Source organism: Parasteatoda tepidariorum, chromosome 3 (genome assembly GCF_043381705.1).
Source record: "Parasteatoda tepidariorum isolate YZ-2023 chromosome 3, CAS_Ptep_4.0, whole genome shotgun sequence".
NCBI classification, from domain to species: Eukaryota; Metazoa; Arthropoda; class Arachnida; order Araneae; family Theridiidae; genus Parasteatoda; species Parasteatoda tepidariorum.
In genome coordinates, this window is record NC_092206.1 from 50901694 (window position 1) to 50921223 (window position 19530).

At 28.8% G+C, this 19530-nt stretch overlaps 2 protein-coding genes across 5 annotated transcripts in view; one reads left to right on the top strand and one right to left on the bottom strand.

Annotated features, from left to right (window-relative positions):
- Positions 1-4376: 4376 nt before the first annotated feature.
- On the bottom strand, positions 4377-18656 carry LOC107440259 (tRNA-dihydrouridine(20) synthase [NAD(P)+]-like). Of its 2 annotated transcripts, XM_043041462.2 has the most exons (13): positions 18271-18656; positions 17348-17393; positions 15010-15101; positions 14036-14079; positions 12714-12774; positions 12473-12586; positions 9689-9846; positions 9210-9375; positions 8354-8475; positions 6050-6217; positions 5480-5567; positions 4731-4798; positions 4377-4636 (listed from the first exon to the last, which is right to left on the bottom strand). In XM_043041462.2, exons 1-13 carry the CDS (start codon positions 18376-18378, stop codon positions 4450-4452), a joined length of 1422 nt encoding a protein of 473 aa, XP_042897396.1. In that variant the 5' UTR covers positions 18379-18656; the 3' UTR covers positions 4377-4449. The 2 variants fall into 2 exon arrangements, with proteins under 2 accessions (XP_042897396.1, XP_042897398.1); XM_043041464.2 differs by lacking the exons at positions 8354-8475; positions 9210-9375 and having other exon boundaries at positions 18271-18525.
- Positions 18657-18683: 27 nt separating this feature from the next.
- Positions 18684-19530, top strand: part of LOC107440258 (ankyrin repeat and IBR domain-containing protein 1) — a 33113-nt gene continuing 32266 nt past the window's right edge. For 2 of the 3 annotated variants that reach the window (XM_016053136.3, XM_071178629.1), the window contains exon 1: positions 18722-18961. The gene's annotated coding sequence lies outside the window, so the exon portion shown is untranslated. Of the gene's footprint in view, positions 18962-19530 lie in introns of all 3 variants that reach the window. The other variant, XM_043041459.2, reaches the window with a different exon arrangement.

The following is a 19530-nucleotide window of genomic DNA, read 5'->3' on the forward strand; positions in this document are numbered from 1 at the left end:
TTCCTTTAACTAAAGGAAAGCTAGAAGCAAAAGCAAAAAGAAAGCTCAAAATGCAAATAATTATTTGCATTTTGAGCTTTCTTTTTTCTTTTGACACGGGTATTGGTACAAATATATACTTTTTTCCTCACCACAGCAAATATTCTGACTCGCCTGCCTTGTTTGAAATGTAAACGATTAATGAGTCATTTTGCGCTGTTCGTTTATCTCCATTGTATCATCACGGGCAATGTGGCACTTCGAAAATCAGATATGTTTGCACAAAAGCCGTCAGGTTCCAAAACCCGCTTTCTCACAATCATAACATCCGATATGAAAGAGGTCTCACAGAGTAATCGAAAACACAAAACAATCAAGAAATATAAAATTCCCCGGAATTTTCTGTAAACTGTTTATATCAGAAAACAGAAACGCATTCACGACACCGTGTCTTTTTTTCAGGTCTGGTGAGCTATTGCAGAGATAGAAAAAAAAGAAATAGTAAAATACTTTTAATGATGGATTCATAGAAGGCAAAAAGAAAATAAATTGTTTTTCAAATAGATTTCAATAGCAATCAATCTTGAAGTGAATTTCGAGGAAAAGGTAATTGTGACAAAAGTTCTACCGTACCATTTTTTTTATTTAACTTTTCAATAAAATAAAATTTCGCATTAAATGTGACTTGGGAAATTGTGAACCCGATAGGAGCAGTTCATGCAAACTAAAACTCTTACGCTCATTAAAAAATAAATAAATAAATAAAGATGATAAATTAACAAAATAAAGAATTACGATGTCTCATGGAAGCTTTGAGCTGGATCGTTCAAAAAATCGTCTGTCGAGCAAATGTCATCATCCTGAAATTCTACGCGATTTGAAGTGCGTATCACATTTATAGTACCATTGATCAGTTTTTACAGATTTCATCCAGGTGGGTTTAGTGATATTTCTCACAGTGGGATGTAAATAACTCAAAAGACAGAAAAGGGCATTGGGGCAAATTAGTTTCGAAATAATGTGCGTAACAAGCGATGAGACACACTATTTTATACAGGGTACACACTTTTAAGTCTATTACCACCTTCTAAATTTTAGCTACATAAAGTGGTCTCCAAGCACAGTTAAGTGGTCATGTGCTATTCAGTGATCGCGGAAGTATATCAAGAGTGGGGGGGGGGGACTCTCTGTATATATGTACCATATATATAATATAGATGGTGTTTTCAATATAAATGTAAACAATAACAATCTCGAGATCAATACCTGCTCCAGTTCCGGTTAGAAAGTTTGCAACTGCTTACTACAGCTTATTCTGCGAGGTGATATTTTCAAACGGATAATTTGGTAAATTAGATAATTTCTGAGCTTAAATCTGCCGTATTTCATAAAATATTACAGTTATTAAGAAATTCTGGTGAGTTTGAAGTGAAAATTTGTTTTACTTATCCACAGATATATTGTTAAAAAAGGTGAAATGGTTGCTAGATTTTGAATAACACGCTTTTTGGCAGTCCTGATTTGGCCTCTTTCCATTTGTTTATTACTGTTTGTTCTTGTTGCAAGCTGTGCACCATCTTACGTTGTGTTAGCACCTTTAGCATTGTAAACACAAGTAATCAAATACTTCGTTTGCAAGAATCTATAAACACAATGATCACGTTGTGAGCCAAATGGCTTTAAAATACACCGGAAACAGTAATCCGGAAGTATAGGCGGCATGGAGCTTGCAGCGTTCCCTAGTGTAGAAATCACCATCCATATATAATATATATATGTATACATCAATCGGAATATCTAAACCTCACAAAATCACAATCACGAATTCGAACTTGTGATTTTAACTTATGACACAAACTGTTTAAAAAAATATATAATTTTAAAAAGAGAAATTGTTTACCTTTATATTATTTATCACTCATTTAACGGCATTTTTTATTCTGTTCGCTGTGGCATTTGAAACCAAGAATTTTCCCCATTTCCCAAGAATTATCGATCAGCAATGGGGACGTATATTTCCTCTGTAGAGGGATGATTTGGTAGCAATTTTCACCAAGGAAATGGTAAAACTCGCTTGAAATAGAGGCGTTTTTCTTAGATTTCGGGCACAAAAAAAACTTTTTTTTAATAGTAAATTTGCTTACTCAAATATTGAGTGAAAAACTGTAACCTAAGAAGGGGGTGAGTCCCTTCATTTATTAAATGCGAGAGGGCTATAACCTACCTCTTCTGGTTTTGCAGTCCCTGGTACTACTCGAACAAAATCATAAGTAGTACTTCTTGGTAGATAACTGCTGCAGAGTTAGCGTTGCGATCTTTGGAAATGGAGCGGCTTAAAAAGAAAAGGTGGAATACGAAGTTGTAGACACCATCCATTAAATACGAATTCTTAGTGACATTAATGCTAAGAAAAAGAACACTTGTCTGATCGCGATTTATTACAGTGTAAAATGATGAAACGCTCTTCGAAAGAAAATAAAACAACCAGCTATCACGAGATACTTTAATTTTTGATAACCAATGTTTAAACATTGAAAACAGAAGTATCTATCTATTTACTCTCCAATTGCTTCTCATTGTTTTTTTTTTAAATGTCAACATATAAGACAAAAGATAGAACATTTTAAGTTGAAAATATATAATTACTGCAGCTTTATATAAGAATATTTTGTTAATATATGGTAATCGTAACGAAATAGACGATTACCTAGATTTGGAAAATAATTATTAATACTTCTCTCTCTTTTTTTTTTTTCGCTACTGTAAAATAAAGATTTCGTGAGGGAAAAATAAATTTACCACAACAATAGTAACAGTCAATATTTAAATTAAAAAAAAAAACTCTTAAATTCGCAATAAGTTACAGACAAATTGGAATTTCAAAACAAAATTCGAGTTGAGTTCACAAATAAAGTGGTTCTTTCAGCACGTCAAACTTAAACTCTGTTTATATTCAAGTCCGCTACAGGTCAACGTATTTTTTCCTTACATGATTAATAATTTTCAAATTATTTGTCTAATCTTAATTTTTTTTTTTTTTAATCCCGTCAAACTCTTTTTACTTTTTTCTACACGCTTTCATGATTTAAAGTTTCTAAGTGTTATACATTTTGTGCAGGAAAGCAAAATGCAGCGTAAAAAAGTGAGAAAATTTTATCAAGAAATACACTTAAAACTTTTGAACAAATTAAAATTTTGAACAAAAAAAAAAAAAAAAAAAAAAAAAAAAAAAAAAAAAAAAAGCTGTGTTGTCCTATGCCATTTAGGCAAAGGGGGCACTTCTTGTTTTCTAGCGGCGCCATCTATGGAAAAGAATTCAACTTCTTCCACACAATTCGCCACAATCCTATCACAGGGCGGACCCATTCATACATTCACAGAGCGTAATGGAGGATTTTGTGACCCAACAGATTTAACGTGCACCAGTCACTATTTACTTCATGGGGAGTCTTCAGGCTGTGGGATCGAACTCACACCCTCTTGAACATTGACCAAAAGCCCTACTAACCAGGCTATACTGACCAAAAATTGTGTTAAGTTCATAAATAAATATGGCCCTTTCAGCTCACCAAATTCCAACTCTCTAGTTGCATCCTGAAAAGCGGATCTTTTTTATTATTCATTTTACTATACACACCCCTCGTATTTCAAGTTTCTAAGTCTTATAGTTCTGAGGTAGCAAATCAGAATGTAACATAAAGATAAACAATCCAAAATTGCATCCTTCATGATTTTTAATAGAGACAATAAGTGTATTGTTTCAATTAGTACTAAAATTGATTAGGTGGTGAACTACATTGATATCTTGTAAATATCAACCAAGAAACTTTGTATGCACACAATTTGATGAAATAATCATTTTCATATAAAATTTACACTGTTTCTTTTCTGGAGCAAAAGGGCAGATTGTTTTACCTCTAAACTAGATGGAAAGCGCTACAAGTGAAGGATATCTAGTCATAGTATGGAAAGGAAAATAGCTTAAAAAGATAAGTATCTTTTTTGGAAGAGAGGAACTCCTTGGAAGAATTTAATTATTTCTTATAACATTACTTATACTACGTCTATTTATGAAAAACTATTAGGGGGGAAAAAACGAATAATTTCCCTTAATATAAGTTGACCATTTGTCTAACCTGATCACTATAGCAATGCACCACAAATGGTAAACTTACACATTTGTGTAAAAGACATAAATTTTTAATTCTTAAATAAATGTCTTTCATGTATTTTAAATGTCTTCTTTGCCAGAAATCAAAAAAGTAGTTTAGATGGACTAGTTCTTATTCAGATGATTGACCATGTGACATGACTAGAATTGTACTCTCAATAGCAAGATGTTGATGCTCACTCAAACAGTTTATAAACTTCCCACCGAAATTAACTTTAAACTATAATTTATCAAATTATTATTTTATTAAATACTCTGTATTTTAAAATTACATAAGCTGCTCTATTGAAAGACTGTTGTCATCTGATGGTAAGGGTATTGTTATTTTCAGTATTACAGAGGGCATCAGGAGGTGTCGTTTTGTTTGAAAAATCTTTGGTAGATTCCAAACCACAAGTCTCAAGATTCACGTCTTTTTTCCCAAGTCCTAAAGAAATAACCGCAACTAAAGCAGCTGCCTGTTCAGCATTCTTTTTATTTTTCTCCCTGAATGAAAAAAAAAAGATTGCAATTAAAACATATGTCAAATAAATATTATCAAAAAAAGTTTTAATTCCATAAAAATATAAATAAAACTTACAAGCATAAATTTGTATATTTTTTCCCATTAATATGTACAACAGATTGAAAACTTTTCTCATATTGATCCTAAATTTAAAAAAAATAAATAATTAATAAGTCATTACATTTTGTTCATGACAAAAGAAACCTAAATAGAAAAAATATAAATGAATTAAAGTCAAACACAAAAAAAAACAGACAAAATTCTTTGAATATTTGATTAGCGACAAACAAGATACCAATTTTTCTAGAGATAAATTTGAGATCAGTTTGCTAGAAATATCCGGATCTTGGAATATGGGTCGTTGCAAGAAATTTTCTAATTAACATCACATTATATAATACTGATTTTGGATTTAATTAATAGACAAAATATAAATAAAAAACGTAACTTGAATATTAATGGGTTTAACTACAACAAGAAAAACTACCATTCCATTTTCGAGTATAAATATGTTAAAGTGTATTATCAATTTTTAGCCAATTGTTGGCCTAAAGCAAATTGACAATGAATAGTTTTCTTTAGATTGTTTAATTTCTTAATGCATTGTCTTGATATGATCTACTTTATTAAAAATAAATATTTTGAAGTGGAAAAAATAACCAAATTTTTTTGTTGTTGCTCAGATATTGCAACAAGCAGCCCTTTTTCCGCAACTAGTGACATAATTTCCACTCTTTCATCTTAAAGATATAAGATGGCACATAGAATGGGAGTTTTATTACAGAAATATTTGGCAAGAGAAAATAAAACATATAAACACTTACTGTTTGATATTTTGGCTGATCAATGTTTTGACCTTTGGCCCAGTTCCACAGGACAGTTTTGGGAAGATCATCCATATCGAAATTTGTTCTAAAATTCAATGGCTGATATTATTTAGTATTCAGAGTAAACAGTGTTATAGTAATATATATTCAAATTTAAAAGTGAAAAATGCAAATACATTCTAAAAAATTCTCAATTAACCTACATTAATAAAACGAACAATAAGTATTTAATAAATATGTCAATTTGAATGAATCAGTTTGAATAACGAATCCATTTGTAACTTTAAAATTATTGAAATATTTATATAAAAAGTTCTTCGATTCTTCTTTAAATTATTCATTCTTAAAATGAAGAGAAAAAAAATATCATCAATTTTCCAAAAAAGCATATTTTTATTTAAGTATCACTTTTGGTGAGGTAAATATTTTACATACAATAAGTATAGGAAAGACAGAATGTCTAAATCAGTATGTCAGTTTGTTTAATTGACAATAATAGTTTGTATATGTTATAATTAACAATAATAAGTTGAATGTATGAATATATAGAGTTAAGACCTAACAAACCTTAAGAATTTTATATCCATTTCATTTATATCTCCATCATTTACACGTCTCCTTTTCAAAGCAATTTGAAGTTCAATATCTTGGTCAGGAAATCGTTTCAATGTTTCCGCTTTTGATTTCATTTCAGCTCGTTTTTGGTTAAGAGCATCTGACAAATTCCAAAGCCCACTAGAAATGTAAATAATGATAAGAAAAATCGAAATAAATATTTGAAAAGAATTACGAAATTACTATGTTGAGCTAGATTGAAAGAATTTGAGATAGTTAACTTTAATTTTCACAAATATCAGGAAGCCTTATAAAAAAAAGTTTAAATTTCAGCCACTTTTCGCAGCTGACTATCTTTGGCTTTCAATAGCTCTCTTCCCTCTAAATGTTTGATTTCATGCTGATTTCTCAATGTTTGTTTTTAAGAAACTTTTTATTGCAGATTATTATTCCACAGGACAATATTTTAAGAAAAGAGGAAAATATAGATAACATATATAACTGTATTTTGAATATCCGAATTTTGAATATTTTGAACAATTGTCTGTGCTTAGATTTTAAAAAATGTACTCTTATTTTAAGCTCATCGGACAAAAAATTAGTCACCCTAGTGCTCAAGCACTGATGAATCGTTAGGTTTTGTTAGATGATGCAGTGTTCAACTGCGTGCACACTACTTCATCGAGATCAAAGGCGTAACTATCGGTGAGATATTTTTGTTTAAAGCGGAAATTGCGTGTACATATGGATAAGTGTAAGGATGTAATAGAGTGGCAAAAAGGGGCATTTGTGATTGTCCGTGCCCATGGTCATATGGTGAATGAAGCTGCTGGATTTGTTAGTGTTTCGATGTGGACTGCTCAACGTGTCTACAAGCAGTGGTATAATGCACGTGGTCACGAAAGACGACGTCAGAATTGTGGTCGGAAAAATATCCTGTATGGAAGCGACCGGAGAGATGTTTCATGACTTGTCAATCAAAATCGCTTCCAAACCCGACAGGAATTGCTTTATTTAGAAAATGAAGGTCCATCCCAACCTTTTAGTGAGAGAACATTACGACGGGAGCTGCATGCAATGAACATTTGAGTAGAACATCTTGTAATATGTCATTGCTCACATAGGCACATAAAGCTGTGCGACTTAAGTGGGCTAGTTGCGAACCAAGCGTGGATAGTTGCTGAATGGGGAAATGCAATATGGTAAGATGAATCCCGTTTTTGTCTTTTTTCAAAAGCCCCATGTCGTCAAGTGCTACGAAGAACAGATGAAGCATTTCATCCTGACTGTGTGCAAGGTCAGGTTTAAGCCTAAGGTGGGTCTGTCATGTTTTGGTGGCGTTTTTTCATATTATGGATTGGGTCCCTCACTGAGATGGCCACTAATATGAACCAACATGCTTATTTGAACATACTGGACGATTAGATGTTGCCTTTCAGTCAACATCTTCATGAAGAGTATGTTGTCAATATTCCTATTTTTCAAGATGACAACAGCAAAGTTCATCGGTTTGGAAGAATATATAACTGGTTATATGAACACTCAATTACATCTCGACTGGCCTGCAAAATTACCTGACTTGACCCAAATTGAAAATTTGTGGGGAATGCTGGAACAACGAGAAAAAAAAAAACAAAACGCAGAAATCAGCATCTTCAAAATTTGGGTACCTGCAAAACTTTGTGGACTCACTTCCTAGCCGAATCCAGGTGGTTATCGAATCCAGAGGTGGTGTTGCACGCCATTAAATTAGGCTTTTCATGATTTATCTAAGGGTGACTAATTTTTTGTTAGGTGTGCTTAGTATTAACTAGTAAAAACTGATTTGGATTAAGAATTCTCTTTAAGGTAACAACAAAGATATTTTTCATAAATCTACAAGTTCTGTTCAAAAATTACGAAATTACCTTTTTAAAAAAGCTGATTAAACAATCGTAACGGTTAAATTTTGGGTGAAAAAAGCTGTTGAAATTATAAAATGCTTGCTATATTTTTCGAATTCAGGCTGGGTGACGACACTATACATTATGTTTTGAAAGATACTGACAACTAAAGTTATAATTTATTTGTAAAAATTAAATAGTAAGGATAAAAAAGTATATGTAACATTTCCCCCCTTAGGAAGTTGAGTTCGGTCAAGAACAAAGCAATTTAAACGTGGAAAATTAAGATTTTTAAAAAAAAACAATTTTCTGACATATTTTATAACTAAGCTCCTCAACATTACATTAAAAACCTAATGCAGATCTTTATTTAATTATATTTTCATTGAGTAAACTGTAATGAATGGATAGAAAACAAAAATAGGAATCTAACCATATAACATCCATCTCCTGCGCACCTAGTAACATCTTTCCCCTCTCAGATTCTTGCAGAGAACCAAGCATTTGTTGTATACAGTACTTTGTATTCCATACATTATTATCATATTCAATTGACTAAATAAAAAAAACAAAAAATTACAGAGCACCACTATTGGCAATTATAATATAGTTTAAAAATAACAAATAAAATTTATCACTTTAATTATACAGGGGTGATTGTGAGCACAACTCAAAAATTCAGGAAATTTCTTGAGTAAAATCATTAATGATGCATTTCAAAAAATTATGCCAAGCACAAATTCTAGATATATGTAATATAGCTAGAAATAAATAAAATATACAAGAATTTTTATGCATAAATGTGATCGGCTTTCCGGAAAATTCTGGATCACGGTTAGCCAAAAATCTGGAAGTCCAGATTTTTTTCTGGAGCACAATCATCTCTGATTATACTATTCATGGCTATTTCTTATGAAGGACTTTTATTGCAGTATCAACTCTGACTATTTCATACTCAAAAATCTTCCATTAAATAATCACATAAATTGAATTTTATTCAAAACAATGCTTCAAAATCACAAATAGTAAATTTTTATCATGACTTTTAAATTCAGTTTTATTAAAGGGTTACTCTTGCTATTTAATCACATCAAACTAAAGTATAAAAAATGCATCACTTTACTATTAGCAAACATTGATCTTAAAAAAAAAGGAAGTTAAATCTTAAATGGAATTTATAAAAAAAAGAAGCAAATATTACATAAAATAGCTATGAAATATTTAGCCAGAATATTAGAAATATTTTGAAAAATCAATCACTCAAGAAAATAATAAAAAATGAGTCTCACATATTTGATATACTTCTCAATAATTTCATCCAGAAGAAATTTTCCCTTTTTACAGAATATAGAACAATTCCATTCAGCTTGTCTTGCTATCATCACAGATGAGCTACAAGTTACTTGGCGAAACTTTTCTATATCATCATAAGAATTAATCTCTCCTGAACCACCACTAAAACGAATGGCTTATTGATATAATGCGTCATCAAACAATTTTAACATTAATCATAGAGATTGTCATTTAAAAAAAAGGAAAGTCAGTTCTTTGTTATTTACAGTGTGAAGGTGTTGATTTCTTTTAAAAATTTCGATCAATTTGTATATGAACTTATTTCTTTTATTAAATTTATTATTTTATAGAAACAATCTTTAAACTTTTTAATTATAGAATCATAATATTCTTTGAATGTTATATGATTTTAAAGTTTGATAAAATCTATACACTAAAATATATAATTTGTAAATATGAGCAAAGTATTACTCACTTTGCAATAACAGGTATAGAAATAGTTTCTGCAATTGCTTTAATGACATAGTTTCTGTTTTTATGTTGTGGCCTCTCTCCCATGATTCTACCATGAACTGCAATAGCCGACACTCCTGTCTGTTCAATAAGTTTTACCAAGTCCAGAGTTTTATCTAACTGCAGACAAATTCATAAGTAAACAAAACATACAGAAGATTTCATTTCATTAAATAACATAGCTTAAACTTAAACTACTATTACAAATTATTTTTACTTTAATAAATAAAAAAAATAATAAAAAAAAAACCCCACAAAGATTATTTGTTCTTAGTTGAATGGACTCCTCAATTCTTTAAAAAGATGCTATACCACAGGAAAAACCTTTCATATTACATAATTTTACCCTTTCATCTTTCATAATACTCTTTTATTTACATAATTTAAAATTTAATGTATGGAAGGAATAAGTTCAGGTACACCTAAAATAAATCCTGAAGTTTCAAATGCAGGCTTTGTAGTGATTTGAAATAAAAATCATGACATTTTACAAAAAAATCGGCATAAAATTAAGTTTTTTTAAATTTTTTTTATAGAATATATTATTTTTATATGGACATAAAAAAAGGTAATTTACTGCTTTGAAGTTTTTGCAGCACATTTTTACGAGCACATCTGTATTGAATTTAAATAGGGTACAAGATTGCGCATGCATACATACAGTGAGAAATCTTGAAATCTGTAATAGGGTTATTAAAAGCAAAAATTAGATTCCATAAATTAAATCATATACATTTATGTTGCATAATCATACAAATTAAACTCTTAAAACAATTAAATCATGTCGTGAAATGATGTATATTAATCCTTAAAAAGGATGATTTTTCAAGTAAAGGTAAAAAACACAAAATCCTTAAATTTTGAAGAATTGAGAGGTTCTGTACCATTGGAGCAGCAACAAAACTGAAAAAATCAAGGTCAGAATCCAATTATCAGAATCCATTTTTCTTCTCTCAAACATGTTGTAGAATTTGGCGGTCACTGATAAATTTTAATGCAGGTGTTTCACTGATTTACAGCAATTTCGGTGATGAGCATTGGCAGAGTGCTTCATATTTCTCTCAGAAACAGGTCGGAAAATAAAGAGATTTTTTTGTGTGTTTACTTATCACCAAAAAGTCGAGTAATCTTCACAAGTGGTATTATGCAGAGTCTTAGGCGTGTTTGTATCGGAATAAAAAGATTTGCCGAATGGACAGGAGCCATGTGACATCTTTCAGACTGTCTATTTTAAAATCATCAACAATATTTTAAATTTAAAAAGGCAAAAATATATAAATTTTATGATAAATTTCTACATAATTAGCCTTTAAATCTCTAAAATATTTTGAAATTCAAGACATACAGTGGGGTGATGGAGGCCAAAAAATTCAAGAAGTTGTGCTTAAAAACAAAGTAATCTATTCTCGTAACATACGTTTATCAAGGGACACCTAGAAGGCATTTTGTTTTTTTGGTTGCAGTTAAGCAAAATAGAATCGATATAAAGAAATCAATTAAGAGTTAAAATGTGAATGTAGTCAAAACAAGTGAAATTGAGGAAACTAAATTAATTTAAACAAATTTATGTTTCGAAAGAAAAACTATGAAACTGAGTTCATACAGCTAAGATATTGAAGTCTCGACACAGCAACATCAGTGATGTGTGATGCAGCAACATCACAGAATTTCAATTTTCTTGACTTCAGAAATAGATTACTCAACATAAAGATAGATTGAAATAAGTTAAAAAAGAAAATTGATAATTATAGATATTTTCATGTAATAATAAATTATTTCAAAACAAAATTGTATATAATTTGCTTATTAAATAATAAATGCATACAAAATTAATTAACAAATGATAAGAAAATGTTGTACATCATAATATGAAAACAAAAAATCATCAAAATAAAAAGGAAAAACAAAGAAATTAAACCATTAGTTAAAGCAAATGGAAATTTTAAAAAACTGTTGATTTTGCAGTAAATGAAATGAAAAGTATTAAAATTAAATACGTTTACTCAAATATGTTTTAACACCACTTTATAATTAGCAAATAGACATATTAAAAAAAAAAAAAAACATTAACAGCAAAAATACTGAGTTTCTTTTTTATAAGATGAGCAAAAGTCTAAAACAAGATCAAGCAAAGTGAAAAAATTTAAAACTCCGCAATTATTATTAGAATTAATAATAAAATTTTTTACTTTTATTTTATTTAAAATCCAAATCTTTTAATTCTTAAAATCTATTATTAAAACCAACACTTGTATTAGAAGAATTCGGGACATTCAGAACATATTTAAAATTCAGGAACATCAGAACAAAGAAAAAAAAAAATCAGGGCAATTAAAGCACAAATAATGATATAAATAAGGACACAATATTTTGTATCAGGAAAATCAAGATAAATATAGGAAAGATAAATATTGTAAATATAGGAAAAGTTTTTCTAAAAAATCAAAAGGTAAACAAATTATGAGTAAGTTATCAGGCTATAATTTGTTTGCATTTTGCTATTTTTAAAAATTTTTTTTTGAAACTAAATTATGCAATCTAGGTTTATCTGAACTCACTTTCCTCTAAGCTTTAAAATGACAGCAAAGGTGAAACTGAATTTACCACAAAAAAATTATTCACTATACAGCATCCTTTTAAAATGATCTGCACTAATTTAGTGTATATTATTTAAATGAGTTCATAGCTGGATTAATAAACAAAATTATTTAAAAAAAGAAAGTGGAAGAAAGCATCATTTACTAACCTCAGGCAAAATTCTAATTTTACAAGTAACTGGACAAGACAGACCTTCGGTCAAAGTAGATAATATTGCTTTTACTTTATCTGGTTTGGTCAACAATGCAGCACCCATACCTCCCTATAAAGAATCAGTTGTTATTTTAGTATTTTTCCTATTGTACCCAATACTTGATCTATCAATGCATCACTTGATAACATTAATGTAATAACAGTATAGATTCTTTCTACAGAAAAAGGAAACATACTTTTATTGAAAATTCTTTAGGACAACCCATGTTAACATCAATAGCAGAGACTTCTTTTTCCCTAAAGTAAAGAAAAAGAATATGAATACAAGAGCACCATTTCAGTTGCAGATAATATGCTTTACAAGTGAAAAAAAAGGAAGAAAAGAATAGAGAAACATAATTCTCCGTAAAAAAATCTGTATCAAAATAATTGTTACTTATATACATAAAAAAAAAAAAAAATCAGAAAAGAGAAACGTTCATTCTTTGTTTAAAAAAAATTAAATATTGAAACAAGTTTTTTTCATAAGCTTCACAAGAGAAAAAAAAAATTATAAATAATTTATAATTTTGCAAGCATAATTCCTTTTCCCAAAACTGGGCTAAAACAATTGTTACTTATGTATTCTTTAAAATATTCCCAGTTTACTAAAAATTAAATCAAAACTTTTTCAGATAAAGTGTAAAGTTAATACACTTACTTTCAAAAGTTAAGCACGGAGTAGTAAAATGTGAAAAAAAACAGACAAGTACCACTTAAGTAAAAATGCAGGAAAATAGCAAATATGTTGATTTGTGAAACAAAACGAAGAAAAATGTACAAAGATAAAAACAACATTAATTAATGTCTCAAATACATGCTAAGAACACAACATCATTAAAAAATTTCAGTTCAAATTTAGAAGAAAAAAATCATCAATAGGGTATCAGAGCATTTCTAATTTTTACACAGAGAGCACAGCATGTGATCATGCATGTTACAAGGTGGTCAACCACCTCAGAGTCCAGTGATTGCACATCCACTATTAGAATAGTTTACAAACCTCTGAAAAAAGCTGGAAGGGGGAAATGAGTACAGACAGCTGGAAAACTGGATTAAGATTCAGTGAGTAAGCCAGCCACTCCATATGCTCAATCTCCAAATAGTCATTGACAATGGCTGCTCCTTGAGGACGGACGTTGTCATCCATTAAAATGAAAGTAGGATCAATTGCTGTAGCACACAATTTTAGAGTGAGTCTAGGACTTCATCCTGATACTGTACAGTCTCCATAGAACTTCATCTGTAGATGAGCAGGTTAAGTGTGACATTCCATGATAAAAATCACAAGGAAGCGGAAAAGCCGGAGGTTTCTCATTCCTGCATGCTTTTTTTTAACAGGTGTCAAGTGCAAAAAATAAATTTTTTTTTTTGAAAAGGGAAAAGAGTTTTGTTTATTTTGATTATTAAAAAATTGTTTAGAAAAGAGACCATTCTAGTTAACAGTCGTCCAGATATGGGACTTTGCACTGTATAAAATAAACTAAATAATTACTAATGTGAAAAAAATAATACTTACACCATTTTTGCTGCCTTTAAAGCTCTTTCTGGAGAGGCAGTACCCTATACAAAGGACAATAGATTAATAATTATAAAGTAATATAATGTTACATGATTTGATTCTTTTCAATTTTGTCAATGTAATTCTATATTTAAAAATATTTTATCATTGTAATAAGATTTCTCTCTATGAAAATTCTTATTTTTAACTATCATTATCAAAAAACTTATACTACAGTAGGGAACCAATTATCCGGAACGGTCGGGACCATCGCTATTCCGGACAACTGATTTTTTCGGTTTTCTGAATCGCTACAAAAAGCCGGTTTTTTTTATTGTTAAACCCAACTAAAAAAAAAATAATTTGGAAATAATCTTAAAAATAAGAAAAAACGATGAAGTAATACACTAATAATTATTTCTAAAATTTAAAAAAAGAAAGAAAAATCGTAAAATCTTACAAGGAAAAAAATTTTTTTCTCTTAAAAATGGCGAGAAAATTTATCGAATTTTGTTCCGGTTTTTTGGTTTTCCGATTTCCGGATAACGGGTTCTGTACTGTATACTTTAATTTAGCTTTTTCTTTTTGATTTTAACTTTAATTAATGCTTCAGAAAAAAACATGCTTCATTATTTGTAAACAATATTAGGTTTTATAGTAAATTTTAAAATTGCATAGTTCTCTTAAACCTATGCAGATAAATACATGCCATTTATTTGTCAAGTAATGAATAAGTTCAAACCACTAAAAGTACATATATTACTGCATGCTAAAAACTAAATAAAAATTATACGCAAACTAAAAATACAGAAGTGTCATATTAACCTTTTGCTTAGGGCTAGTACAAGTGGACTAGAATGAAAGTGTTCACTATGCTACATACCATAAGCAAAGGGTTAAAAGAGATAAAAAAATAAAATCATTCCTAAAGTTTTAAGGTGTTAAATAAAATAAAAATTTTTTTTTGCATGAATACAAGCAATATCACTCACCAATTGCAAAACAAGGCTCTTTTTTTCTTTTTCGCAAGTTCGAAATACAACATTTTGATCTTCATCAATAAAATCCACAGTATTTAAGAGTTCTATAGAGTAAAAATAATATACCTTCAGACAATTAATATATATAAATGCATTTATTAATAATAAATCATTAAAAAAAACGAACACTGCATGATAAACAGAACACTGCGAAAAAAATATTCCAATATTACTCAGTAGATATGTTTGAATTTGTCTAACATGCTATAGTATTATATTAATTTTACGTCCTTCAGTCACTGGATTTTTTACATCCGTGTATTCTGTACTTTTTCATGCTAAAAGTTTATATTTATTGTGACTATTACTAACTTTAAGAGTCATAATTTTGCATTTTCATTTTGGTGCACCTGACAAGTACATCACAGCCTTTTCTGGAAAGTTAGCAATTTTTTTGGGCAAGCTTGAATTGCATACTTTGATTTGCAAGGTTCCCAAGGAGAGAAAATTAATGTAAATAAGAAGTGGTCATAAATTTTGAAAACTATGATTACTAAGTAAGAGAAAAGAAAATTTGATATACTTCTATTTAACATTAATTAGAAAAAAAATTTCCAGCTTAAAATTTAAAGAAATAGTTGAAGTAAAGTTTGGGGAAATTTTATTCAGCTTTAACACTTTAAGGAGAGTGAGTTTTTACTCATAGCAGTAAGTTCACCAAAGATGCATCTAAGGCTGGTTATTTTTGTTCCTGTTTGCTATTAGTTAAACTTTGTTGGAAAAAAAAATAATAATCATTAATTCTAAAATGCTGATTTATTCCAGTTCTGGTTACAAGTACAAATAAAATTTTGTTTCTTAATTAAAGTACCAAATGTTTTCTATTTTATACAAGACTACTCACCTCCAAAATATAGATATATTTTCTAAAATAACCAGCAATTTATGTTAGAGATTTAAAAGGATCAACAGAATTGATATTTAATAGCATTAAAACTAAAGGTCAAATAAGGAAATTTTGCTATGGGGCAATGCCCGGTTGCAGTGTTATTAAGTGGGCACTTTTTAAAAAAATTGAAAAATTTTGAAGAAAAAAAATAAAAAATTGGATTAAAAAAAGCTATTGATATTAATAATGTAAGGAATTTCTTTCTAAGCATTTTTAAAAATGTGGTAAGCACAACAAAATTCTTTTTATAATCAGAAAAAAAAAAGAACAAGGAATAAAAATCAAACATGAAATTAAGTAATTTTACGAATATTATAAAATATTCATTATAATTTCCAATTTATTAAAATAATAAGTAATCCACATGGGATGCATTTTCAGTTAAAAAAGTGGCGATTGGCACGCAAATTTTTAATCGCCCTGGGGTAACCATTAATTTTGCCCTATAATTAACACAATTTATATTATTATTGAGTTAGAAAGATAAATACAAAATGAAAACACAAACATCTTCAAAACTATTAAAGATTATAAAATACAAGAAATTTAAGATTTTATATTCTTTAAAATATCTTTACTAAAAATATTGAGTAAAATCATTAAAAAAATGCATCCATTTATCTAAAGTTTCCCTATACTTGCTCCAGGAATTTTAGAGCAGATAAAAACAGTATTTTTTCAGCATAAGATCATCCCCAAAAATGTTTTTTATTGTTTTTATTTTACTCTTTGTTAGCGAGAAAGAAAACATTCACTGTATGACCAGGGGCCTGTCTTAAGTTTTTTTGAGAGGCAAAAATTTTGTGAAAATTTAGAAATTATATCCATGAAAATCATTGTCCATAATTAAATTTTAATTTGAATTTAGAGAAAACATGCATTTAACACTACTACCACTAAAAGTTATTTTCATTATGAGAACATTTTCGACTAGTTCACACAAAAAAAAGTTTTACAGAGAAAAAAAATGTTTGATAAGAAATAAAGGTATATTAGAATAATTTACAATGATGTTTAAGATAATGTTCGAATTTTGACTTCCTCTAAAGTTCATGGAGGGCTCGTCATTTAATTTATAAAATACTCAGCGAGAAACAAGCTTGCTTTGATATGGCATACGCGACCAGTTAGGCTTACCACATTGCACTATCTGACCAAACATGTGCTACCTTTTTGTAACAGACAGCTTGCAGAAATGCTCTTTTCAATAGACTGCAATGAGAATGGGGTTTGCAGGCAAACTTGCTTTTTAAAAGAATTTTTTGAAACTATCGTTTCTCCTAAAGAATTTGTGACGGCACCGCTAAACGGTAGTAATTTTACTCTGGACAGACCCCTGATAACAGAAAAACACACAAATATAGACCTTTAAAAAGAAATAATCTTGAGTTTAATACCTACTATTTTCAACTCTTTTACACTTCAAAAGTCTGTAATCAATAATTTCCTGAAAAACATGATATAGTTCATAATTTCTTACTAAAATAATCATACATAATTAATAAGAATTTAAAAGCATTAATATGACAAACAGAATGCCAAAGTAACTTATCTTGGACAGCTGTCATGGATAAAAAAACAAACTAGTTGATAAAAAAAAATATTTTTAATGAAACTTCTTTCTGCGACATACCTCTTTAATACTAATATTTTTCTGCAAGATATTTTTAAAAATAACAAATATACATGTTACTAGTTTAAAGTAACAAAAGCGTCAACTTCGAAGAAAAAAAATTTCAGTTTGAATAAAAATAATTTTTTTAATTCAAGTATTATGGACAATATTTTTGCCTTTTGTAACACACTAATTATTTCCTTTCTGTTCTCCTTTCCAATTTGTAAATTGTCATCACATTAAAAGAAATAATAAAAAAATCATGAAATCCGTAGCAGTAACTACTGAAAATAAAATAGACGGTGAAATCATACGAATTGGACTCTTCAAAAACGGGTTACTAAATTTGTGTTTTTCATTTCGAGATTCAGTTGTAACAAATATTATTGCATTAAAAATATCAAATGCTATAAGCTATGTGGAAATAAATAGTCATAACTACATACAAAAATAGAAAAGAAGTTTCTGCAAAAAAGAAAATCAAATTTTTTATATCATTATTATCCCCCCAATCTTACAACAGGGTTTTATAAAATACCTACTATTGCATTGTTGAATAACAAATGTCACAATATAAATAATCATTTTAATCAGATGTGAAAATCGTCAATATTTTCAACTTATTTTGAGTAATTTATTATGACTCTTAATCATATTGCATAAAAATTACACAATTTCATTTAATGCAAATTTCCAAATAATAGCATACTTCAGTATAAACTATATCTGCTCCACATTCTAGAGCCAACAAACGCATAGGCAAAGTTCCAACACGAACCATAGGTGCTAAAATTTTTTTGTTAGTAAAATCTAACATGTTTGAAATATAAAACGATAGATAGGTCTTCAGTAATAATTAATACAAGGATATAATGTTTTAAATTTCATATGTAAAATATTTTAGAACACAACATGGACAAGTTGGTCGGATTTTGATTGATGGTGATGGATAATTTTTTTTTATTAATTAGGAGGTGATACTAGCTTATAGCTTGCTAATATCAGAATGGCTGAGGAAGGAATTTTAAATTAATTCTTAATTTTGGTTAACTAATTAACAAATTTATAGCCAATGGCTGAAAAAAAATTACATTCACCAATATTGCTTTCACAGACATTAATCACGATTATCTGATTTCTTGTATTTATTGTCACGAGTTAACGTCAACTGTTATGCGGGAAAATCTTTGTTTGACTGTTTAGTTTCGGAATTAATCCCGAAGAGAATCCGAACTATTTTGATAAAATAAAAAAGTAATTCTTTAGTTTGGCATAAAGTTAATTATTAAAATTATTTATTCACGAATGTTGGAAAGCTTTTTTGAGTTTTATTTTGCTTTTTGCTATTATGTGATTTGGTTTGTCTTCCAAACAAAGCAATGTGAAACAAAAGATTAAAGGTAGTTTATAAACGAAATCGTTTATAAACAAAACTAATAAAAATTGTATATAAACAAAAGTAGTAAATCTGTATTTTCGATTAATATGTTGACACTATTTGAATTCTCTCCCCCCCCCTTATTATTACTATTTTGAGTAGATTGCAATTTTGCCTTAAAAATTTTTTTTTTTTCTTTCTTATTTTATTTTGTGAATTTTAAGCTAAGGATTTCGTATCATTACATTTGTTTTCATTTGATACGAATTTAAATTGTTTGTTTTTAATTGATACGAATTTAAATTGTGTATACACTATAAAATTTATATCTTTGTAAAACAAAATAAAATAGATGTTATTTTTTGTAAGGGAATAAAAGTTGTAACATTAATATGACTTATTTTTAAAAATATATATAGTATTTATATCACCATAGATTGATGTTTTTATCTAATAAATAGGCAATAAAAATTTTTACATTAATTTAAACTCTCACAGCGAGTTGATTTTCCGCAAAAACTAAATTTTTGTATTGCATTGTCTTGCATGTTCTTAAGCTTGTGTGGTTTATTGAAGGCATGTCCTGCCCAA

Bases quoted from the DNA above. Each gene is read 5' to 3' on its own strand.
- LOC107440259 (XM_043041462.2), bottom strand. From the start codon at position 18,378: ATGTTAGATTTTACTAACAAAAAAATTTTAGCACCTATGGTTCGTGTT. The intron at 12,775-14,035 runs GTAAGTATTATT...TCTTTACTTTAG, and splicing joins TTAAAGGCAGCAAAAATGGT to GGAAAAAGAAGTCTCTGCTA. The intron at 4,637-4,730 runs GTAAGTTTTATT...TTTTTCATTCAG, and splicing joins AAATATACAAATTTATGCTT to GGAGAAAAATAAAAAGAATG.